This window comes from Danio rerio, chromosome 2 (assembly GCF_049306965.1).
Source record: "Danio rerio strain Tuebingen ecotype United States chromosome 2, GRCz12tu, whole genome shotgun sequence".
NCBI classification, from domain to species: domain Eukaryota; kingdom Metazoa; phylum Chordata; class Actinopteri; order Cypriniformes; family Danionidae; genus Danio; species Danio rerio.
This window is the reverse complement of record NC_133177.1, coordinates 7,992,830-8,018,890: the sequence shown is the minus strand read 5'-3', so window position 1 is coordinate 8,018,890 and position 26,061 is coordinate 7,992,830. Positions and strand designations below refer to the sequence as shown.

Here is a 26,061-nt window from a genome sequence, read left to right as displayed (position 1 = left end):
GTATATATACAATCATTGTAAACTACACTACACGCATTACGAAACACAAATATGCACATATGTAAAATTTTGTAAAATATCCAGTTGTTTTCTTGTAGAGTTGAAGAGGCACAGCTGCATAATGCTGCTCTGGAGGAGAAGCTGCGGATGGTGACGGAGGCGGTGCTGAATGGTGAAGAGCAAGCAGCACAGATGGAGCAGCTGCTCAGAGAACAAGAGCAGAACATCAAAGTCAGTTTGGCTTCTACTCATTTCACTTCACAGCTCAAACGTTCTCCTTTCCTAAAATAATAAATGATGTTGCATATAATTCCTTAAACACATCTATTATTACCATTTAGTGCGGACAAGTCATGGTCCGAAACAGCTTTACAGAAAATAATAGATTAAACTGATACAAAATTTGGTAAGAAAACTGACTTAATGCTATTTGGAAACATCGCAAATGATGGAAGAATAATGCAACATGCCTCAACGAAGAAAAAGTTTGGAGTGTATATTTGATGCAAAAGAAGTTAAAATGCATCTTCCTCTGCTTGTAAACCCGTAAACTAACACTTACGATCGGTTCATGTGATCGACCAGGTAAGCCCTTATCGATCAAGTCGGAAAATGTGATTATCGGTTGATATCAATCTTCAGTCGATCAATCGGAGCATCCCTAATATTTATATTTGCTTGTTTAATTAATTAATTAATTAATTGTAGTTAGTTGCCAAAATAGCTATTCGAATTTTCACTTACTTGCTCACTATCTTTCGGCTTAGTCCCTGATTAATCAGGGCAATGAACCACCAATAACTCTGACTTTTTTCAATGGAACAGATGCCCTTCCAGACTAATTTTTACATGTATTTGTATTTGTTTCAGTTAGTAAAAAAAAAAAAAACTTTTAATAGCTTTAATTTACAATGATATTAAAGGGATAGTTCATCCCAAAATTGATAGTATTTATTTTTTTCTACTTTGGAAGTCAATGGTTACTGGGTTTCAGCTTTCAGCTCTTTACTGTTCGAAACTCATGAAGCTTTGGAAACACTTGAGGGTAAATAAATAGTGAGTAAATTTCCATTTTTGAGTGAATTATCCCTTTAAAAATGCAGGATCGACTAAATCCTATCTTATTATTATTATTCATAATAAATAAATGGGATTGTACAAAAACTACTATTTTTTAAAGGGATAGTTCACCCCAAAATTTAAATTCTGCCATCATTTTCTCACTATTTACTTGTTTCAAACTTGTTTGAGTTTTTTTGTTGTTGTGTTGAACACAAAAGAGATATTTTTTTAAGAATCTTGTAATCCTGTAACCATTAACATCCATAGTATTTGTTTTTCCTGTTATGGATGTCAATGGTCACAGATTTCCAACATTCTTCAAAATATCTTCTTTTGTGTTCAACAGAACAAACAAACTGTTCTCAGAACACTGGAAATAGTAGAAATGTAAGAAACAATAATATGAAAAGTGTAATTTAGACACTTGCTAGAGATTATGTTCAACAGTAGGAGTAAAAGTCAATTATAATGTAAAAAATATTAACTTTAACTTTAGATGAGCATGCAGAATTAAAGGGACGATTTCCCCAAAAACTGAAAATTCTGTCATAATTTATTCACCCTTTCTCTTGTTCCAAATCATTTTGACTTTATAAGATATTTATAAAAATGATGGAAACCTGTAACCATTGACTTCTATAGTATTTATTTTTCCTACTATGGAAGTCAATGGTTACTGGTTTTCAGCTTTCAGCTCTTTACTGTTCAAAACTTATGAAGCTTCTGAAACACTTGTGGACAAGTAAATAGTGAGTAAATTTCCATTTTTGAGTGAATTATCCCTTTAAAAATGCAGTATCGACCAAATCTTATCTTATTATTATTATTAATATTATTATTATTATTATTATTCATAATAAGTAAATCGGACTGTACAAAAGCTACTATTTTTTAAAGAATTTTTGTTGATGAAATAGTTATTATGTGTTCCCAAGTTATCCAATAAAGCAGAAATGCATCCTTCATGACGTAAAGCTAGAATGTTAAAAATGGTTAACTGCAGAAGCTTGCAATGTTTAACACTTTAAATGTAACGTATTTACTTGAATTTTAAGTCAACATTTTAATATTTCGATATAGTGTATTCAACTTTTTTTCTTACTCCATGTGTGCAGGAGATTGATTCTCAGCTGCTTCGTCAGAAAGAGCTCTTGTTCAAGAAGAGTCAGGAGGTGCAGGCATTGCGTGATAAAGAGAAGAACGTCACGGCTGAGATCTGTGCCACCCGGACCGCTCTGTCCAACCTAGACAGTAAACTCCGCAAGCTGGACCAGAACTTCCTCCAGCAGCAGATGATCATCTCCAACCAGGCATTGCAGCTATTCTATGTCAACAAATAGTCATTGAAATATTCAACACCAAAGCTGGATTGTTGTTTCAGGGCATCCGTTTGGTCTTAAAAAGTCTTTACATGTCTTAAGTTTTAAAAACTAAATTTAGGCCTTAAAATTTAATGCTTTAGTTCACTGAATATTGTGTTAGAGGTTTTACATCATTTTCTTATTTTTCCAATGTCCATGTAAACTTTCCAAATCAGACCAACACTATTCCAATCACAATTAATCAAACAATACATCTCAAAAATCAAAAGGTAACTCAGTTTACCAATATGGTTTAAGTTTCTTATTAATTTCCAATCTTTTTATTGGTCTTTTGTTTGACAAAATGAAATTAAACATTAAGAGAGAGGTAAACAGCAATATATAGCCCCTCGTTAATCCCATCCCCTAACCCCTTGTTCATTAACTCAATTAACAAAACAAGAGAAGTAAATTTATATATACATAAATACTAATTTAATACCACATTAGACACATAAGTACATAACATCAGAGATTACCTGCATACAGATGGAAAAAAATAAAACAATAAACAAATAATATTAAAAAAAATAAACAAATTATTTATTCATTAATTTTCTTGTTGGCTTAGTCCCTTTATTAATCCAGGGTCGCCACAGTGGAATGAACCGCCAACTTATCCAGCAAGTTTTTACACAGTGGATGCCCTTCCAGCCGCAACCCATCTCTGGGGGAGATCCACACACACATTCACACACACTTATACACTATGGACATTTTAGCCTACCCAATTCACCTGTACCGCATGTCTTTGGACTGTGGGGGAAACCGGAGCACCCGGAGGAAACCCACGCGAACGCAGGGAGAACATGCAAACTCCATATAGAAATGCCAACTAAGCCGAGGATCGAACCAGCGACCCAGCGACCTTCTTGCTGTGAGGCGACAGCACTACCTACTGCGCCACTGCATCGGCATATAAACAAATTAATTATTATTAATAATAAAAAATGTATATATAAAAATAATAAATCAATTAATTAATAAAAAACATCAAGTCTCTTATTTACTATAACATTAGCTTAAAACTGCGTGATGCTATCATGTCAATATTGAGCAAAATCTCTGAGGAATATTTCCAGTACCTTGCTGAATCTATGCCACGAAGGATTAAGGCAGTCCTAAACGCAAAAGGGGATCAATGCGGTGCTAATAAGGTATACCTAATAAAGTGGCCGGTGAGTGTATAAACGACTACGAATATGTGGGTAACAAATAACAACATTTGATATTTTTGTAAAGGGCAAGTAAAACTTTGTGAAATTTCATTCATAATGGTGTTAAAAAAGTCTTAAATTTGACTTACTGAAACTTTGTGTTTACTGAAAGACAGTTGACCCAAGTGTTGGTCTTTTGTTCGGTCCAGGACTTTCAGATTCAGATGCTGGAGAGGAAGACTTTACACTTGCAAGGGAAGGTGAACACAGAGGAGAAGAAAGCGCTGGAGAAGAAGGTCGCAGATCTGGCTGCATCTCTAGAGGAGAAGAAGAAGACCGCTGCCAACCTCAACAAACAGCTGAAGAAACTGCAGGTGAGACTGTGGGTTAGGGTTGGGACATTGATTTCTCACAGCTGCACTGTGAATCATTTGATGTAGTTTGTACTTGCTAAAATATCTAAGTGATCACACTAAGTCATATGAGCCCTTATTAGAGAGTGCACTTCTTCAAAATGTTAAATTGTTCTCTGAAATCTACATAGTAGGTAGGTAAATGCAAAAATTATCCAGAAACAGCTTTATATGCTTATTTATAAGCACAGGAATTACCCCTAAACTGAAAAGCTTGGTTTTGACCATATTTGGAAGGGTTGTGAATATTAATGAGCTCTGCTCTGCTCCACAGCTTGTGTCAATGCCTGACGCTCACACACCACACACACACAAAAAGCATGATGTACTCTGAAATACACATATACAAACTAATACTTCAGTTGTCAAAAAGTTTTAGAACAAATTGAGTAATTCATAAATATGATAAATAAATATATTAAGAAATAAATATATTTTAACTGATGTGAGATTTATTTTAGCTAGTTAAATCTTTCGGATGAGACGTTAAACCAAGGTTCTGACTCTCTGTGGTTATTAAATTCCCAGGATGGGAAAAGAGTAAGGGTTTAACCCCGGCATCCTGCCCTGTCACGGACAAAAGTGAAGAGCGGGGTGGGGGGTGGAAGTTAATGGAGATGTGTTTGCATACCAAAGACAAGAGTTTGTACGGGGATCGAAGACGAAGAGGGTTGGGGAGTCGCTGAAGAAAGTGAAGAGCGGGGATCTGTAAAATGAGGTGCCGGATCAGATTTCAGAGGTGTTCCAGCACAAATGAAGCCCTGCCCATATCATAATTGGCTTCATCACTCTGTCTCCTCTCCACCTATCTGCTGGTGTGCATTCTGGCACAATATGGCTGGCGTTGCATCATCCAGGCGTATGATGCACACTGGTGGTGGATGAGGAGATTCCCCCCAATGTGTAATGTGCTTTGAGTGTCTAGAAAAGCGCTATATCAAAGGAATTATTAATTATTATTATTAGAAGAAGTTAGTGAATAAAATAAGATGAAAGTTTGCTCCCAAGTTGTGTTGTGGATAAAATATAGGCTAAATTATAATTGCGATTCTCAATTAACTTTTTTTGATCTGTCATCAATTGATTCTTGTTCAGATATGCCTAACAAGATTTTTCATATATATAAAATATTGTGACACTCAATGCTAATTTAGTTTATGTCTTCCAACTAAACACACAATGCCTCGTCCTTATTTTGGTCTAAAGCATTCTCCTGTTTTTGTATGGGGTGTTTTAATGATTCATTTGTTCACAGGATGATATTCGCTGCATTAAGAAAGACACCGAGAAGATCGGAGCAGAGAAGACAAACTTGAGCACTAAGATCCAGGAGGTGGAACTCTTCATTGAGACCTCTGAAAAAGAGAGGAAAAAAAGCAGGCTTAAAAAACAGGTGAATGACTTGACTTCTACACTGTAAAACCCAACTGTCAACTTTATAAAATGAAATGAGTGTAGTCAACTCAAAATTACCTGAAAGTTAATTCAACTCATTTGAATTTTTTTTTAACTCAAGTGTTGAAGGTAATGAGTTAAATTAAATACCTCATTACTTTAAAGGTGCAGTAGGTGATTGTCTTCGGAAACATGTTTTGTTGTGCTAGTCGGAAGTCTCTTCACAGTCCAATAGTAATGATTACAGTAAACAATCTTAATGTATTTGTGTATTTTTATATTCTAGGTAAGGCATAAAACAAAACAAATGTTTATCCAATTAAATAATGTCAGGCCGACATCTCTCATAACTCCGATAAGTAGCTCAAACTGTCTGTCAGCAAATGAGAATCCATCATTAGCGTGTGTTATAACCTCTTTGATGTTAGTCTAGGGTAAAAGTAATAACATTTAAAAGGTGTGGTACTTTTACAAGATGATGGGTGAAAGTAAAATACACAAACAACAAAACTGCCAACAAAAGTGATTTAATGTACAAAACGTGAAATCAGAATAATGCCCAAATATATATACAATAACAAAAATATTTACAATAATAAAGTAACAAATTAAACAAAGTATCAAACAAAATTAGGTCAACTCAAGAGTAAGGGGACGCTAGTGAAGCCATATCAAAGAAATAAATATAACAAAACAATTGTAACTCATAAGCAAACCCCTTACCTCGCTAGAAACATGAAAAGAAAAAGAAATGAAAAATCTGCAGCGCCGAGCGCCGTAATCTTACCTATTCTGAACTAAAACAAAACAAATACATAAGTGGCATTCACTTCTTACCTGGTGTTTTAAACAATGGATTGACTACGTGTATGTAAGATGGAAGTCGTACGACATCTTCCCTGTCCTCCTTACTCTGAGGACAAAGTCAACTCTCAATAATCTCTTTTTGTTTGCCAGGTAAGAGTTGTACCAAAAGTAACAAACAAACAATCGAAAATAAGATGTACAAAAATCACAAAGTAGTTCAAAATGGGCAGAAATAATACAAAATAATTTTATCCAAACAAAAGTTAATCAAAATTAACAAATAACAAAATCATGTCGGCAAAAACACACAAAAACGGGATCAAAGGAAAAGCGCGCTGTCATCCGCTCTCCCTGGCGTCTTTATATGTGACAGCGCCAAGTCACCCAATGATGAGTGACTGGTCTCCTGACCAATTGGTTTCCGTGAAGGCGGACCTAGAGGATACGACAGGTAGAGATGGGGAGAGAGAAAGAGAGAGAGAAAAAGAGAGAGAGAACGGGAGGCAAAAATCCCACCAATATACAGCAACCGTAACACGTGTGAAGGCCTGCATGAGCGCCGCATGTTCACGACACGTGGACACGAGACAGTCACAGTCGCGGCAAAATCAAATGCTGAATTGAAACTTTTTAAACTCCTGAATAAATACTGGAGGAAGGACGACACCATGGCTGAAGTATTTCTGTATGACAGGTAATGTTCTGTTTTAAAACTATTGTAGCTTCACGCAGAGTTGATGCAGATGTTGTTGTTACAAATGGGTTATATGCACAGACGTGTTGTTCAGCCCCTGAAATATCCCGCTGAAAGATTGATGTGACTATTTTTAGTTTCATTAGGTCCTTTTACAGCATCGATAATGTAGATTTAGTTGCTTTTATATTCACATTGGGTCATTTTCCGAACAATCACAGCCTGTGACGCACTCCCAATATTGTTTACCATGCTACTCTGAATATTCGCTCTGAAATAGCATGTAAGTGTGGCTTAGTAATAAGTGAAATTCCTACACGCCGCAGACCAACCACTAAACTTCTGACTGGCGAAAGACTAGCTCAAATTTGACTTAAATCTGGCACAGCAGGCATTTATCCGGCACTGGCATACAGCATGTGGGCCAAGCATGACCTGGATTTGGCAGAGGTGGCACTGTCTAAAAGGCGGCACACAATACTTGGGCCAGATATCAAATGTAGTATTTGGCCCTGATGCTAACAATGGATATGTGGGCCATGTAAGTTTGGCCTATTTTGACCCACATTTAAAATACATTTTATTATTTTTGAATAAAGGAAAAAAAAATCTACCAATCAGGTCGATTCGAGAAAAAGCACACCCATAGCGCACCTAAAAGGCAAAGCTTTATGGGTTTATCAATTTCATTGCAGTTATGACACACCAACATATCTGGCCCAGTTCAGCCACAGTTATGGGTTATTAAATTGGCTGAGACTTGGCCTAGATATGGTCCATGTTTGGACCTTGTTTGGAAGCCAGACTTGGTCCAGTCATGTACCATAATTCACTGTCGCATGTGGGCCAAGCAACAGCTGGTTGTGTGGGCCAGAGCTGGGCCAGAGATATTTTGCTATGTGGGGAACTAGTGGGTTGTCTGTTATCGTGTTGCTACAGTCATTCTCCTGCCGTCCAAAGCTAATATGCTAACTTATTAGCATTTTGGCAGATATGCACCTTTAACTTAAAGGGAGTAAGTTCACAGTACTCATATAGATTAGTTTTGGAATTTTAATGGTTTGTGGCAATTGTTTTCCTCAAATGGTTTGAGTTACCTTAACTTTTGGGGTTTTACCGTGTACAAATTGCTTGTTTTTTAAATATTCAAATAATCTCTTAATGTCTTCGGTTACCCCTACCGAAAAAACCAGCTTAAACCAGCCTAGGCTGGTTGGCTGGTTTTTGCTGGTCGACCAAGCTGGTTTTAGAGGGGTTTTGGCCATTTTCAGGCTGGTTTCCAGCCATTTCCAGCCTGGTCTTAGCTGGTCAGGCTGGGAGATGACCAGCTAAAACCAGCTTGACCAGCCTAGCCTGGATGGGAGCCGAGCCAAAACCAGCTATGTCCAGCTTAAATCAGGCTGGTCAAGATGGTTTTAGCTGGATTTAGCTGGTCATTTTCCAGCCATACCAGCTAAAATCAGGCTGGAAATGGCTGGAAACCAGCCTGGAAATGGCCAAAACCCCTCTAAAACCAGCCTGGTCAACCAGCTAAAACCAGCCTAGGCTGGTTTAAGCTGGATATTTCAGCAGGGACCCGTTTCACATCATACATCAGATTTCTTAAAAGATAATTTTAATACCAACTAATAATTTATAGATGTATTGTGGATGTTAATGACAAGAGAGAACAGTAAAATGCATTTGAAAACACATGCAGGACAGTATGGTGGAGAAGGGTCTCCTGAAGATGGAAGTGCAGCGGTTGAGGAATCTGCTGTATGACCGAGCAGATGGAGTGCTGACCCTGGAGAAGAGGCGTCTGCAGCTGCAAACAGCCATGAAAGAGAGAGAGGAGGAGATCCGTGTGCACAGAGAGATGCTCAATAAACAGGTCAAGCTCACTGAACAGGAAAGACAAGGACTCAGGTGAAAGCGCAGGGAGATTTAAGGCACTGTTCAATTTTCGCCACTAGAGGGCGAGCATTCACAACAAAAAATTACTTTGATGATGCTGAGATATCGTTTTCACAACATCCTATGGGACTTATTCGAAACAATTCAACTAATCAAAACATGTCATGGTAGTATGAATCAGAGTAAATGTGTTTACACTCTGAAATCTGATATTTTTATACACTACCTGACCAAAGTCTTGTCACTTATCCAAGTTTTAGGAACAACCCTACCGAAAAAACCAGCATAAACCAGCCTAGGCTGGTTGGCTGGTTTTAGCTGGTCGACCAGGCTGGTTTTAGAGGGGTTTTGGCTATTTCCAGGCTGGTTTCCAGCCATTTCCAGCCTGGTCTTAACTGGTCAGGCTGGGAGATGACGAGCTAAAACCAGCTTGACCAGCCTAGCCTGGATGAGAGCCCAGCCAAAACCAGCTATGTCCAGCTTAAATCAGGCTGGTCAAGATGGTTTTAGCTGGATTTAGCTGGTCATTTTCCAGCCAGACCAGCTAAAACCAGGCTGGAAATGGCTGGAAACCAGCCTGGAAATGGCCAAAACCACTATAAAACCAGGCTGGTCAACCAGCTAAAACCAGCCAACCAGCCTAGGCTGGTTTAAGCTGGATTTTTCAGCAGGGAACAAATAATAACTTGACTTCCAGCTAATCGTTTGGTATCAGAAGTGGCTTATATGAATGGAAAAGACCTTGATTATGCTTATTTTACCAAATATAAAATGATTTTTAATTATTTGATTAGGACAGTAAGGTCTTGTCACGTAAAAGAAATAAAGTACAGTATAGAATATAAAGTCATGGTGCAGTGGAAAAAATAAATATTGTGTAAGACTCCTATGAGCTTGGAGGACTGCATCCATACATCTCTGCAATGACTTAAATAAGTTATTAATAATCTTTAATAACTTACCTGGAGTCATCTGGAATGGCAAAAATAGCGTTCTTGCAGGACTCTCAGAGTTCATCAAGATTCTTTGGATTCATCTTTAATGCTTCCTCCTTCATCTTACTCCAGACATGCTCAATAATGTCTAGGGACTGGGCTGGCCAATCCTTGACTTTTTTTTTGCTTTTAGGAACTTTGAAATGGAGGCTGAAGTATGAGAAGGAGGGCTATCCTGCTGAAGAATTTGCCCTCTCCTGTGGTTTGTAATCGGCAGCACAAATGTCTTGATACCTCAGGCTGTTGATGTTGCCATCCACTCTGCAGATCTCTCGCACACCCCCATATTGAATTTAACCCCAAACCATGATTTTTCCTTCACCAAACTGGACTGTTAACTTTGAGAATCTTGGGTTATGCGGGTTCCAATAGGTCTTCTGCAGTATTAGTGATGATTGGGATGCAGCTCAACAAATGATTTATCAGAAAAATCTACCTTCTACCACTTTTCCAAATGATCAACTCAAAGTCAAGTTATTATTTGTTGCTTTTACAACTGGCAACGACAGAGGCACACTCTAAACTCACACAGGAGACAACTGGACAAGTGAATAAGACTTATTAACTAATTCTTTAAATACAACTCTCTTGAACCCTAAAGGGAAAAAATGCAGAAGAAATTTACAGTTAAATTCATTTGAGCAAAAACACAACTGCCAGTCATCTTCACATTAGTTATTCAGTTAGGGGATCTGTATAGCCTAATAAAAATATTTAGTTCACTGCACAGTCCCACAGTAGTCTACACTATTAATAATATTTTAATATATTATATTCATCATTATTATTAATATTATTAAAATTAAGCTAAAATTGACAAAACGCTAAACTTATGCCTTACTTAGGCAGTAATGCAAAGTGATAATAAATGTGAATAAATAGCCTGATAAATAAATGAAAGGAACAAGAGGGACCAAAATCAGTCACCAAGTCTAAATTGATCAACTCAAAGTATAGTTATTATTTGTTGCTTTTATAACTGCGATCGACAACAAGACTTTTGTCAGGTAGTGTATGCTTTCTTTTTATCCTAACAATTTGTCATGTGCAAAAACCTTGATGCGTATTAATTAATCTATTGTGAAAAAGCTACATGATTTGGAGTCAATTCAAGCTGTTCATCCAATCCGCTGCATGGAGAGGAAGGAAAGTTCACTTCCTTATCAAAGATCTGCATGGTATTATCCCGAAATGCAAAGTTTATTTCAGGAAATCCGTGGGATTTTGATACTTCGCTTATGATACTGCAGACACATAACAAAACATTCCCTAAACGAATCCTGAACAGAATCTGACAGTGTGTCAAATGTATAGACAGGGAAACACACTTGCCAAACAGCGGCATGGGAAAGACAGCAGTGGTTCTCAACCATCCCTGCCCATCACATTCTGGGCCCTATCATACACCTGGCGCAATGTGGTGCAAAGCGCGGCGCAATAGTCTTTTGCTAGTTTCAGCTTGGCGCAAGAGTCATTTTGAGGCGTTGCGCTACGCTGTTTAAATAGCAAATGCATTAGCGCTCATATGTGCGTCCATAGGCGTTCTGGTCTAAAAAGGAAGGCGTTCTGAGGCGCACTGCTGGCGGGTTGCTATTTTGAGAAACTAAAATAGATTTTTCATTAGACCAAAACAGATCCAAGCTAAACTCCAGCGCAGAGTTGCACCTCGCTTACGCACTGCTTAATACATGCACAAGAGAGCAATAGGCAAATATCTTTACATATGAAAAAATGTAAATATTAAGGATATATATAGGATATAATAAGAATAGATATAGGAAATAAATATAAAGGATTATAATATTACAAAACATATTATTTTCTAGCACACATAAATATGAAAAATCACTGCTTTTATGTCTTCTTCATCTCGGGAGGCTTTTTCAGTTCATTCAGAACAATTTGCTTTTGTATAATGTTATTATTATTAGCAGGATTATTTATCATATCCATATTTATTTTAGTTTTATTAAAAACAAGCTTAGATTTGCCCATCTGTCAGGTTTTAGACCATATGGGGCACAGCATGTTTTAGGATATAACTCAGGTTTTTGAGCACACTTTGTTATTATTGTTCATTTATTTGTTTGCTGGAAATTAGAACTGAATTTAGAAATAGTTTTGAAACTAATATTTGCGCTTAACAAACAAAATTAATTATTTATAGACTAGTTGATGTCTGTGCGTAAAGGTTTCCCTATCCAAGAGCGGAAGTGAAAGTAGATCGATTATCTCTCATTCTCACGCAGTAGATGATCTGTTTAACAGTTTTCTGTAAAAAACAAAACAAAAAACTGTAAACTGTTAACTGTTTGCTAGTAAAATGCTTAGTTTTTCCACTTAGACTTACTTTACATCCTGTAAATATCGAATGCGCTTTTGGCGCAACACAGCTGGCTCTTAAAGGGAATGGGAGATGAGACTCTAATTGGTTTATTCTCAAAACACACCTATAACTCATTAAGAAAATAAACTCAACCCTTTTAGACCATGCGCCATGCGTCATTCTTAAAGGTTCTAAATGAATTTACATATTTTGTGAATGTTATATAAATGTATATATTTGCTGTTTATAAAAATAAACTATAAAGTAGAAAAGTATCAACACTGATGTCGTGTCATCTGTTTGATTCCTGCATTGATTTTTTCCTGCATTCAGTGCTGCGGTGAATGAGGCTATGTCCAAAATTGACAAGCAGAGGAAGCGGTATGAGGTCCTGAGTGTTTCCTTGGCTCCACCTGAGGGAGAAGAGGATAAATCCCAGGCCTACTTTATCATAAAGGTATCAATAGACTTTTTGTTAAAAGAGAGTTTTTTTTCTGTGCTGCATTTTGTGCATCAGGTATATAATTTCTATTTTTTTATTTATCGTATTTCTAAAGAGATTTACTAGCTTATATCTGTAATCAATAGTATCTGATGACATGGATCGCTCCTTTTGAATAATTAAATCAAATAAAATGCTTAAGTAAAATACACAGTATACAGTACACAGTCATTCAGATTTTTGGGATCAGTTATTTTTTTTCTTTTTCTTTATACAGTTGAATTATTAACCCCCGCGAATTATTAGCACCCCTGTTCATTTTTTCCCCCTGTTTATCTGTTTAACAGAAAGAAGATTTTTTTTAACACATTTATAAACATAACAGTTTTAATAACTCATTTCTAATAACTGATTTATTTTATCTTTGTCATGATGACTGTAAATAATATTTGACTAGATATTTTCAAGACACTTCTACACAGCTTAAAGTGACATTTAAAGGCTTAACTATTTTAATTAGGTTAACTAGGCAGGTTAGGGCAATTAGGAAAGTTAATTTATATCGATGGTTTGTTCTGTAGACTATCGAAAAAAATAGCTTAAAGGGGCTAATAATTTTGTCCTTAAAATGACTTACAAAAAAATGTAATACTGCTTTTAATATAGCCGAAATAAAACAAATAAGACTTTCTTCAGAAGAAAAAACATTATCAGACATACTGTGAAAATTTCCCTGCTCTATTAAAGACCATTTGGGAAATATTTAAAAAAGAATAAATCAAAAGGGGGCTAACAATTCTGACTTCATTATACATATAACAACCTTTTTAAATGGTTAAATTGGCAGCGAAGGTTGCTGCAGCCTAACAGCCTGGTGCACCTTGCATTTTTTACACAGCATTCTGTGTGCCTGCTGTTAAAAAATGTCAACACTGTGCGGAAAACGTCCCCGATGTCATGCACTCCAGCACCAAGAACATTGATACAGTCTAAAGTCAAACAAAACGGCAGTGTGCTGTGGTGCGCCCCTCATTTGCCCCCTCAGAAAGAATGTGTGACCCCAGTTTTCATAAAGGATTGTTCACTCAAAACTGAAAATTCTTTGGTCATTAATTACCAACACTCCCATCATTCCAACCTTCAGAACACATTTAGATATTTTATATTATGAAAAAGCAATAAATTATAAAAATTTTGAAATTAAAGCAATAGTCCAGGGCGGAGGCGCACTCTAAACTCACACAGGAGAACACTGTACTAGTGGATAAAACTTATTAAGTAATTCTTTAATTACAACTCTCTTAAGCCCTAAAAGAAATAAAACGCAGAAGAAATTTGCTGTTAAATTAATTTCAGCAAAAACGCAACTGCCAGTCATTTTCACACTAGTTATTCAGTTAGGGGATATGTAGCCTAATAAAAATGTTCAGTTCACTGCACAGTCTCACAGTAGTCTACACTAATATCAATATTTTAATTTATTATATTATATTATTTAAATTATATAAATTATATACATTAGTATTATTATTAATATTATTAAAATTACGTTAAAATTGACAAAACACTACAAATAATATCCTAAATAAATAAATAGCCTAAATGAAAGGAACAAGGGGGACCAAAATCAGTCACCAAGTTTAGTGCCCCCCTATGGGATTAAAATGCTCCCTCAGTTATGACATCCTGGCGTCAGGGCTGGCCTCGGGTTTCATAACTGAAAATTGCGAAAATCAGCCTCTTACTCAGTAACCATGGATTTAATTGATTACAAATCACAGTGTTAATCACAGTTAATCGTTTAATCAATCAGAAAATCTTGAAACACAGCTTATATCATTTATTGATAATCATTAAAAAATTATTTTTGAGTATCAACAGTATTTTTTATTCAAACTAATCCAGCAATGCTGAGCATAAGGGACACCTTTTAAAAACATTACAACCAAATGGCGTATTTCTCAATCGAAGAATAACAGCTTTCCCATCTACTGTATATATAATATACATGACAGCTCTATATACTGTACGTTACAACGTCTTCTAAATCCTGAACTTCTTCTAAAGGCAGCTCAAGAGAAAGAAGAACTGCAGCGTAAGGGGGACGAGTTAGATGCCAAAATCCGAAAAACAGAGAAAGAGATCCATGCTCTGGAGAACACGCTTCAAGTTGTCAACAACTGCAATTCAACCCACCGCAAAGCCCTGACCAAAGTCACCGAATCCAGTAACTACATTCACATCATTCACATTCAAATTATTTTATAGCCAGCTTCAAACACTGTAAGGCATTTTCAGCCTTAAAACCTTTTTATTTATGTCAAAACATTCCAACAGATCTCAATTTAAAGTGGTCTGGTAGGATGTTACTTGTTTGTAGTAGAGCTATTGTAAAGATTTCATTTGGCGTAGAAACAACATATGACATATTGCATTTTACAACAAAATCAAGGGGATAGATCATCTAAAAATGAAATTTTATTCACAATTTACTCACCCTAGTGGTTCTAAACCTTTACAAGTTTCTTTTTTTCTGCTGAACACAAAATAAGTTATTTTGAAGAATGTCGTGAACTTGTAACTATTGACTTCCATAGTAGGAAAAACAAATACTGTGGAACTCAATGGTTACTGGTCTTCAACATTCTTCACAATATCTTCTTTTGTGTTCAACAGAAGGTGTGTGACAAGTACAGGGTGAGTGAATGATGACAGATTTATTGGGTGAAGTATCCCAATGTATACAAAAATGTCTAATAAAACAGTATATAATCACATTTTGGTATGGATTTTTAGGTCCTGCACACCAGGAGAAGCTGAAGCTGGAGGAGCAGAGGCGAGCAGCCGAGGAGAAATACAAATATAAGAGACGGCAGACCCAAGAACTGCAGGAGGACATTGAAGTAAATATTTGTGTTGATGTCAACTGTGCTCCAGAAAATCAGATGTACAATGCATTACAATAGGGCTGTGCAATATTGAAGAAAAGTGTGCTAATTTTATAAAGGAAAACGATGAAATCCATAGCAATATTTCAGTTTGTAGCATTTTTAGCATATAAGGAAGGCTAGTGTGGTTCTGGTTAGTAAAGAAATCAGTTCAGAAAGTCCTCTGAAGAGCAGCTAATCTCATTATTAGTTTACCCCTTCTGAAAAATCCAGCTTAAACCAGCCTAGGCTGGTTGGCTGGTTTTAGCTGGTCGACCAGGCTGGTTTTAGAGGGGTTTTGGCCATTTCCAGGCTAGTTTCTTGCTATTTCCAGCTGGTCAGGCTGGAAAATGACCAGGTAAATCCAGTTAAAGCCAGCTTGACCAGCCTGGTTTAAGCTGGATATAGCTGGTTTTGGCTGGGCTCCCAGCCTGGCTAGGCTGGTCAAGCTGGTTTTAGCTGGTCATCTCTCAGCCTGACCAGCTAAGGCCAGGCTGGAAATGGCTGGAAACCAGCCTGTCAATGGCCAAAACCCCTCTAAAACCAGCCTGGTCGACCAGCTAAAACCAGCCAACCAGCCTAGGCTGGTTTAAGCTTGATTTTTCAGTAGGGACGTGTAACACAAACATGTAAAAAAATGTATTTAAAAGTGGGATGAGCTGTTGCAAAGCATGTCCTTTTCCTGGATACAAATTACACAGTACAGAGAACGCTTGAATAAAGATAATCAATGATATCCGCCTGAATACAGATTCAGGCAAACTATCAGTGCTGGTATTACTCGATCTCAGTGCTGCATTTGACACTGTCGATCACAGCATACTTCTGGATAGGCTGAAAAACTGGGTTGGGCTGATTTATACTTCTGCATCAAGCGCACGCGTATGCTACGGCACTGACGCATAGCCTTACGCTGTGTCCGTCTGCGTCGCTGACGTGCACCTCTCAAAAAATTTAACAACACGTCGCAACGACGCGTAGCGCAAGCTCTGTGATTGGTCGGCCTGGTAGTGCTGACAAGTCTGGACGGGACCGAGAGCCGTGCGAGTGGCGCGAGCCCAATGGAGCAATTGTTTACAAGTGTGGAATCCCGTGAAGGAGCTCCTGATGGAAAGTTTTGTTTTGTGTTAAGCTCGTAGTTAAAGTTGTTACTTGTCCGCTTGTTCCTGCCTCAAAATGAGCTAGTTTGAGCCACTTATACATCCCGGAAGCGTTCAGAAAGAACAAAACACAGGCGAAGAAACTCGACACAAAGACACATTAACACCTCACTGCCAACTAGCGTTTTGGAAGTGTTAATGCAGACCAACAGAGACAGCGCGCAGAAGTATAAATGCACAGCTATGCGCGTTGCATGCGCCGCTGGTTACGCCGGTCACTTGACGCAGAAGTATAAACCAGGCTTTACCTTGAAGGGAGAGGTTACTATGTCAGTATAGGTAACCATAGGTCAAGGTGGACACCTACTACATGTAGAGTCCCACAAGGCCCAATTCTGGCACATCTACTGTTCAACCTTCATATGCTTCCTCTGAGCCAAATAATGAGAAAGAACCAAATCTCCTACCACAGCTATGCTGATGACACTCAGATCCACTTAGCCTTACTGCCTGATGACTACAGCCCCATTGACACCCTCTGCCAGTGCATTGATGAAATTAACAGTTGTATGTGCCAAAACTTTCTTCAGGTAAACAAAGAGCAAACTGAAGTCATTGCTTTTGGGAACAGAGATGAGGTTCTCAAGGTGAATTTATACCTTGGCACTAAAGGTAAAACAACAAAAAATAAGGTCAATAATCTTGGTGTGACTCTAGAGTCAGATCTGAGTTTCAATAGTCATGTCAAAAAAAAATGAAAAAACTGTACAAAAGCACACACATCTCTCTTAATTGGGTGCTCAGCCAAAACCGCAAAAGGTGCAAATTAAATGTAAATCAAAGGCGGCAACACCAAGGCTCCAAAAATACAAATTTATTAAATTAAAAAGGCTGACACAGAGCGTGTAACGTTTCGAGCCACCCGGCTGATGAAGAGCCGGGTGGCTCGAAACGTTACACGCTCTGTGTCAGCCTTTTTAATTTAATAAATTTGTATTTTTGGAGCCTTGGTGTTGCCGCCTTTGATTTACATTTAATAGTCATGTCAAAACAATTAGTAAACCAGCATACTATCATCTCAGAAACATTGCAAGAATCAGATGCTTTGTTTCCAGTGAGGACTTAGAGACCCCTGTTCATGCTTTTATCAGCAGCAGGGTGGATTACTGTAACGGCCTCCTCACTGGCCTTCCTAAAAAGACAGTCAGACAGCTGTCGCTCATCCAAAACACTGTGGCCATGATTCTAACTATAACCAGGAAATCAGAGCACATCATGCCTATCCTCAGGTCTTCACACTGGCTCCCAGTTACATTCAGAATAGATTTTAAAGTATTATTACTTGTCTATAAATCACTAAATGGCCTAGGAACTCAATACATTACAGATATGCTGACTAAATACAAACCTAACAGATCACTCAGATCTTTAGAATCATATAAACTAGAAATTCCTAGAGTTCAGTCAAAGCAGAGTGAATCAGCTTTCAGCAGCTACGCACCCCGCTGCTGGAATCAGCATTTAAACATTTTTATCTGTTTTTTTAAGTCCTTTTTATTATTTGTTTTTATTTTCTTATACGTGTCTCTTTTATTCCTGTTTATGTAAAGCATTTTGAATTGCCACTGTGTATGAAATGTGCTATATAAATAAACTTGCCTTGCCCTACATAATTCACAACATGATATAAAGGTGAAAGTGTTTATTTATAGTCAGATTGTTTCATAATTTATTATTATTTATGATCGTGCACCATAAAACCAGTCATAAGTGTATCATCATGTGAATAAGCTGAATGACCTGTTTTTGATTGATGTATAGTTTGTTTGCATATATAATATTTACCCAACTATGAATATATCTGGAATCTGAGGTCTTAAGAATCTGAATTCTTAGAAAATCGCCTTTGAAGTTTTGTTTTGGGTTGGGTTTTGATATATTTACAATTGAAAATTGACAAAATAGTTTCATGGAACATGATCTTTACTTAATATTCTAAGAATTTTCGCCATAGACGAAAATGTATAGTTCTGATCCATACACTGTACTGTATATCAACATTTACTTTTGGCAAAAATAGACCCGTGCAACTTATGGCTGGTTTTGTGGTTGAGGGTCACACTTTTTATGTAATTTATGTCATTTGTTGTATTATTTGAATTATATATGACATCTTACAAGTAATTCAAAGCAAGTATTTGATAGTATAGCAAAATGAATGACACTTTCCACATATTTCAGAGCATGTCCAACACATTGGAGGGTCTTCTTCAAGAGGAAAAGGTCCTGAATGAGGGCATTGAGAGGACTCAAGCACATGTACTTTCTCTTAACAAAGACATCCTCTCTCAGGAGGAGAAAATCAACAGAGCCGTCAAACAGGTCTGGCCGCTCTTCTGAATGTATATATTTCATATTAATCTTATGTTACATAATCTTACTGACTTCTTAAGTAATAATAAAAAGCAATAATAAATGAACAATAATTGATTAATTATTCATCATCCAGTCTTATGAAGCTTATCAATGTGTTTTTGTAACAACAAATCTTTCACATAATTTTTTTTTAGCTCAAATCACTGATTTCTGGCGCCTGCTGTATTGGTCCTAAGCACTATACCCACTTTGTTGGCCTAAGACTTAGGCACAATATATAATCAATCAGTCTCTTTATTAAAACAAGCAGAAAATAAAGGAAACATGTACAAAAAAACAACAACAGCACAACATTTTCTCTTTAAGCAAATTACTATTTTTAATTTGGCTTTCCTTGGCAACTGTTTTGTTCTACTTGTTCTGTTATTTTCTGAAATTATGTTGTGTAATCTCAAGCTTCCTTTAGCACTTTCCAGAGTTCTTCTTTAGGTTTAGAGTGCCATATCTTTCTTTTTCTGTCCGGGTGATCTCATACAGTCTCTATAATATTCAGGTCTGGATACTGTGGAGGCCATTTCATGACTGTCTTTATTTCATTAGTTTTTTTTCCCTTCTTTATATAGGATTTAAGCGGATCATTATCATTCTGAAAATGAAAACTATTACCCATCAAGTCGTTTCCATAGGGCATAATGGATTAAAACCTATACGTTTCAACATTTACAATTCCATCAATTCAGACAATATTACTCACAACACTGCTAGAATTGCATAACAAACCAGGACAAACAGCCTCTCTCCAACATTGTCTTTCACATGTCTTAAACATTTAAACCAAAATAATTCAAAGTCTAACCTAAACTCACTCCTACCCTATCAAACCATACATCGACTGAAAGATAATTTATTTAACATGTTTAAATCTCTCTCTTTTTTTAAAACTGACACTTTCAGTATGTACATTTATGACTGGTTTTTGGTAAATGGTCACATATATCCATTAAAAAACAGTTTTCATGTTAGCCTAAAAATTTTTTATAAGTATGTATGGCCAGGATAGAGAGATATAATTAATATTGATTATCTGAAATAAAACAAGTTGCCTTCTAAAAACCCCTGGATCTTTAATCTCATCCTCTTCTTGTCTTACAGTGTGCCAAATATACCAAGGAAATCCGTTCTGGTAAACAGAGCACAGAGAAAACCTTTGAAGAACGCGACATTGAGCTGCGAGAACTCCGAGATTTTAACAAAAGCATAAATAAGATGCTTCTGGATGCCATGGAGGGGAATCCTGAACTGTCATCTATATTACAGATACACTTTACGCAGGTAAAACTTCATTATTTTCTTGTTCCCCTATGCCTACATATTTGCAACATTTGTGTTTGTACAAAATGCAACCCATTATTTTTTTTCCACCAGTGAAATAGTACATACAATCAAGAGTATTTTTAAAAGTTAAAGGGATAGTTCACCCAAAATTATAATTCTGTCATCCATTGCTCACCATCTAACTCCAAACTTCAAAAATACACAAACGAAAAAGCAGCAGCCATTGACTTTCATAGTTTTTGTTCCAACTATGGATGTCGATGCTTGCTGACATTTTCAACATTTAATAGAAGAAAGAAATTTATAAATGTTTAGAACCACTTGAGTAAACGGTGAGGAAATCTTCATTTTTAGGTGAAGTATCCCTTTAAAAAAATTATATTGTATTCAGCAAGAGTGGATTACGCTAATTAATTAGAAAAATTATAATAATAAAAATATTAAGTATTTAAATATTAATGAATTTCTTCTTAAAATACATATCACTGCTTATGTTATATATCAAAATACACTCACTGGGCACTTCATTAGGTACACCTGTCCAACTGCTTGTTACTGCACATTTCTAATCAGCCAATCACATGGCAGCAACTCAAGGCATTTAGGCATGTAGACATGGTCAAGTTGATCTGCTGCAGTTCAAACTGAGCATCAGAATGGCGAAAAAAGGTGATTTAAGTGACTTTGAACGTGGCATGGCTGTTGGTGCCAGACGGGCTGCTCTGAAAATTTCAGAAACTGCTGATCTACTGGGATTTTCACGCACAACCATCTCTAGGGTTTACAGAGAAAATATTCAGTGAGCATCAGTTCTGTGGGCGCAAATGCCTTGTTGATGCCAGAGGTCAGAGGAGAATGGCCAGACTGGTTTGAGATGAAAGAAAGGCAACAGTAACTCAAATAACCTCTCGTTACAACTGAGGTATGCAGAAGAGCATCTCTGAACACACAACACGTCCAACCTTGCTGCTACAGCAGCAGAAGACCATACCGGGTTGCCACCCCTGTCAGCTAAGAACAGGAAACTGAGGCTAAAATTCATGACAAGCTCACCATAATTGCACAAAAAAAAAGATTGAAAAAACATTGCCTGGTCTGATGAGTCTTGATTTCTGCTACAACATTCGGACAGTAGGGTGAGAATTTGGCGTCAACAACATGATAGCATAGATTCATCCTGCCTTGTATCAATGTTTTGAGCTTCTGGTGGTGGTGTAATGGTGTGGGGGGTATTTCCTTGGCACATATTGGGCCCATTAGTACCTATTGAGCATCGTGTCAACGCCACAGCCTACCTGAGTATTGTTGCTGACCATGTCCATCACCTTCTGATGGCTATTTCCAGCAGGATAAAGTGCCATTTCATAAACCTTGAATCATCTTAGACTGGTTTCTTGAACATGACAATGAGTTCACTGTACTCAAATGGCCTCCACAGTCACCAGTTCTCAATCCAATAGAGCAACTTTGGGCTGTGGTGGAGCGGGAGATTCACATCATGGATGTGCAGCCGACAAATCTGCAGAAACTGTGATGCAATCATGTCAATTTGGACCAAAATCTCTGAGGAATATTTCCAGTACCTTGTTGAATCTATGCAACGATGGGTTAGGCTGTTCTGAGGGCAAAAGAGGGTCTAACCTGGTACTAGTAAGGCGTACCTAATAAAGTTGGTGTGTGTATACTGTATAATGATACGAATATTACAAATTCAGCATATTAGAATGATCTCTGAATGATCTTGTGACAGTAAAGGCTACTACTGAAAACTTAAAAATATATTAAAAATATTTATTTAAACTTTAACAATGTTTCACAGTATAACTTTTTAATGTTTTTTTTTAATAACAGTGTTGCATTTATCTGTTTTTACTGCATTTGTATAAACTGCATGTACTAGCATTTGTAAATAATTTACTCATTAATAATGGGTAATGGTTTTTTTGCTTCCTTTTTTAAGGCTGGCTTGTCTCTGCCCTCTCCTTCCTCCACACCATCTAGTCGTCTAAGCTCAAAGCCCAGCTCTGCCCGCAGTTCAGCTTCACTCCATCGGTATTCACATTACCAGAGTTTCAAAATAATGCAGATGTACAGTACTGTGCAAAAGACTTAGCCCCCCCCCCCCCCCCCCAGTTACAGTACATTTGTTGTTTTAGTGAGGGAATGAGGGCATTATTTATTACTTTTCATTCTCTTTATTAAAGTACAACCAGAAAATGCAGCTTCTAGTGGGATTTCTATTTGTTTAAGATATATGAAAGAAAAAGTCAGAGAAACGATGAAAAATTGAAAATGATGAAAAATACTAGAGTTTCTGTCTGGTTTGATCTGCATTTCTGACGGAGCTGTTGCCAAAATTGCCTAAATTGATGGGATTGTAAATGCTAAAAATTACAGACAGGTTTAATTCATCATCTAATTCCCACTAGAAAGCACCTCATTTGTGATAGTTTTTTTTTTTTCAGCTCGATAAGGATCCCAAAGACACTTCTAAATCATATTTGGAGAGAAAAACAGCTGATGAAAAACAGACAGTCATGAAATGGCCACCAAAGAGTCCAGACCTGAATATTATATAGTATGTATGATATTAGGCTGTATGAGATTCACCTAGAGAGAAAAAGTAAGATAGAACATGCTTAATATAAGAAAGAACTCCTAGAAATGCTGAAAGATGCTTAATATTACAGTTTTTCTCAGTCACTTTGGTGCATTTCTCACAACACTATTTACATTTGCACAACAGTTAATGTGTTTTTTAAAACAATTAGTCATTTGTGCACAACCTAGTAGCAGTTTCTCATTCTTTCCAAAAAATTGCAAATGCTTTTGGACAAGTATCAACTGCTTTCATTCAACTCTCTGCTGTTTTATAACATTATCATTTGCTTATGTCATGTCAGAAAAATTAACTAAACTTGTAAATGCTTATTAGTCGTTCCATATAAAACTAATAGTTCTCATTTCATTACTTGAGTCATTACATACAAAAATGTTGAACCAGTTGTCAAAATCTGTCAAGCAAATTTTATTAAAAAATTATAATCTTTATTTTCCTAAAAATGTTTTAAAAATTGAACAATTTCATGAATGATTTACAGACCTGTGTATGTTGTAGGTTCAGTTCCAGTATGTTCTGCAATATTGTTTACAGTTGTGCACAGCTCTACCCAAAGGGAGTTTAAGTTTGTTGTAAATGAGGGTGTGTATATTATTTTACACAATGCTGTGAATAAATTAGAATTGTAAAGAGTATATGCAGTAAAAATGTGAAACATACATATTCAGTGTCTTGTACTCAGATACCTCACTAAATGCAGTGATGTCTAACTTTACTGTAGTTTTCAAATGGTTGTGCAAATAGTATATAGTGCTGTCTTGAGCATTTCCAGGAAGTGTCACCAACATCTGACTTTTTGCATTGAAAAAATATAAAGAGTAAACTCATAATGAAAACATGACAAAGCCATTTGACTATTTTGTTCATAAACAATGGTGTCAGGACTTTTCATTTTGATGACACTGACACTTTCATTGACATGAATACTTGTTTTTGAGGAATGAACTATCCATTTTGAACATGTGACGCGCTTTTGCAGGTTGTCAGCTATGTTTTGCAGTTTGTACTAATTGTTTTGAGAAATGCATTAACTGTTGTGCAAAAATGCTCTAGTGTTGTGAGAAATGCACGAAAGCGACTGAGAAAAACTGTAAATTACAGATCATTTCAGAACAGAATTAACAAAAAAGTTCAAACTGTTACTCTGTGTTAAAGAGGTAAAGTAAAACACAGACTTTTGATACTAGTCTTTTGATTCCAAAAGTAATTTTGTTGTCAAAATTGCATACATATCGCCCATGTTTTCTGTTTGTATGTTAAAGGTATAGTTCACCCAAAAGTAATGACCCTGGGATAGATAGATAGATAGATAGATAGATAGATAGATAGATAGATAGATAGATAGATAGATAGATAGATAGATAGATAGATAGATAGACAGACAGACAGACGGACGGACGGACGGACGGACGGACGGACGGACGGACGGACAGATGGATGGATAGATAGATACAGTAGATAGATAGATAGATAGATAGATAGATAGATAGATAGATAGATAGATAGATAGATAGATAGATAGATAGATAGATAGATAGATAGATAGATAGATAGATAGATAGATAGATAGATAGATAGATAGATAGATAGATAGATAGATAGATAGATAGATAGATAGATAGACAGACAGACAGACGGACGGACGAATGGATAGATAGATAGATAGATAGATAGACAGACAGACAGACAGACAGACAGACAGACAGACAGACAGACAGATAGATAGATAGATAGATAGATAGATAGATAGATAGATAGATAGATAGATAGATGGATGGATGGATGGATGGATGGATGGATGGATGGATGGATGGATGGATGGATGTATGGATAGATAGATACAGTAGATAGATAGATAGATAGATAGATAGATAGATAGATAGATAGATAGATAGATAGATAGATAGATAGATAGATAGATAGATAGATAGATGGACGGACGGACGGACGGACGGACGGACGGACGGACGGACGGACGGACGGATGGATGGATGAATGGATAGATAGACAGACAGACAGACAGACAGACAGACAGACAGACAGACGGACGGATGGATGGATGGATGGATGGATGGATGGATGGATAGATAGATACAGTAGATAGATAGATAGATAGATAGATAGATAGACAGACAGACAGACAGACAGACAGACAGACAGACAGACAGACAGACAGACAGACAGACAGATAGATAGATAGATAGATAGATAGATAGATAGATAGATAGATAGATAGATAGATAGATAGATAGATAAACTTGAGCAAAAGTCTTAGATTCCCAAAGATTGGTGGTGACCTATACTTTTACACAGTACTGTATGTCTGTATATCTAAGTGTAAGCAAGTCAAAATATGCGTGACATCTTGTCTTATTTGCCCCACATACACATCAGATCCTCAAATCTATCAGCCAGCAGCAGTCCCAGAAGCCAATCTGTCTCATCCCCACAAATGAAGACTGTGGATCTGGGTCTCGGCCTCTCAGTCACATCCCCACGAGGATCTCAGCCATCCAGTGCTGGAAGCAGCAGAAGCAGCAGCAAGTGCAAGAGCCCGTAGACAGACCTAAATTCACACCACTCTCTTTCTGAAGTGCTGTCTGTCGACCGGGAAATGATTATTTATGATTACAACATTACCACCATTCTTGTGTTTCCAGTTTTACAGCATTTTGAGTGATTTGATCCATTAAATTAATTATCATTAATTTAAAAAATAAATTCCAGAAAGTATCCTTTCAACTTTACTATAAACAAACAGCTTGGTTACTGGTGAAAGGTTGGAATAATTAAAGGGAAAGTTCACCCAAAACTGAAAGTTCTGTCATTGTTTACTCACCCTTTACTTTTTTCCAAACCTGTTTGGCTTTCTTTCTTCTGTTGACACAAAAGAAGGTTTTTCGAAAAAAAACCTGTAACCATTGACTTCCAAAGTATTTGCCTTTCCGACTATAAAAATACTTGTCATTGGGGTTATTTTTAAGTTATTTCCTGAAAGTATGCTTTTGACTTTACTGTAAACAAACAGTTACGTTTATTTGTTGAGTCAATAATTCAGGTAGAAATGCGTGTAAAATTTATACAATTTAAAAATATATATACAATTTAACTCGTATTTTAAAACAAATTTCTGTGATAAAATGTAATTTTAGGTT

At 36.7% G+C, this 26,061-nt stretch overlaps 1 protein-coding gene across 9 annotated transcripts in view; it reads left to right on the top strand.

Moving 5' to 3' along the window:
• Positions 1 to 25,718, top strand: part of ccdc39 (coiled-coil domain 39 molecular ruler complex subunit) — a 38,567-nt gene extending 12,849 nt beyond the window's left edge. For 2 of the 9 annotated variants that reach the window (XM_073909764.1, XM_073909774.1), the window contains 13 exons: positions 99 to 231; positions 2,178 to 2,372; positions 3,790 to 3,954; positions 5,249 to 5,386; positions 8,589 to 8,797; positions 12,440 to 12,563; positions 14,616 to 14,775; positions 15,345 to 15,451; positions 18,817 to 18,957; positions 20,104 to 20,283; positions 22,247 to 22,338; positions 22,752 to 22,864; positions 25,301 to 25,718. In XM_073909764.1, coding sequence (XP_073765865.1) covers positions 99 to 231; positions 2,178 to 2,372; positions 3,790 to 3,954; positions 5,249 to 5,386; positions 8,589 to 8,797; positions 12,440 to 12,563; positions 14,616 to 14,775; positions 15,345 to 15,451; positions 18,817 to 18,957; positions 20,104 to 20,283; positions 22,247 to 22,338; positions 22,752 to 22,827 — 1,720 coding nt within the window. In that variant the 3' untranslated portion in view covers positions 22,828 to 22,864; positions 25,301 to 25,718. Of the gene's footprint in view, positions 1 to 98; positions 232 to 2,177; positions 2,373 to 3,789; positions 3,955 to 5,248; positions 5,387 to 8,588; positions 8,798 to 9,913; positions 9,983 to 12,439; positions 12,564 to 14,615; positions 14,776 to 15,344; positions 15,725 to 16,058; positions 16,220 to 18,798; positions 18,958 to 20,103; positions 20,284 to 22,246; positions 22,339 to 22,751; positions 22,865 to 25,300 lie in introns of those variants that run through there. The other 7 variants (XM_073909763.1, XM_073909771.1, XR_012383814.1 and 4 more) reach the window with 6 other exon arrangements.
• Positions 25,719 to 26,061: the final 343 nt, after the last annotated feature.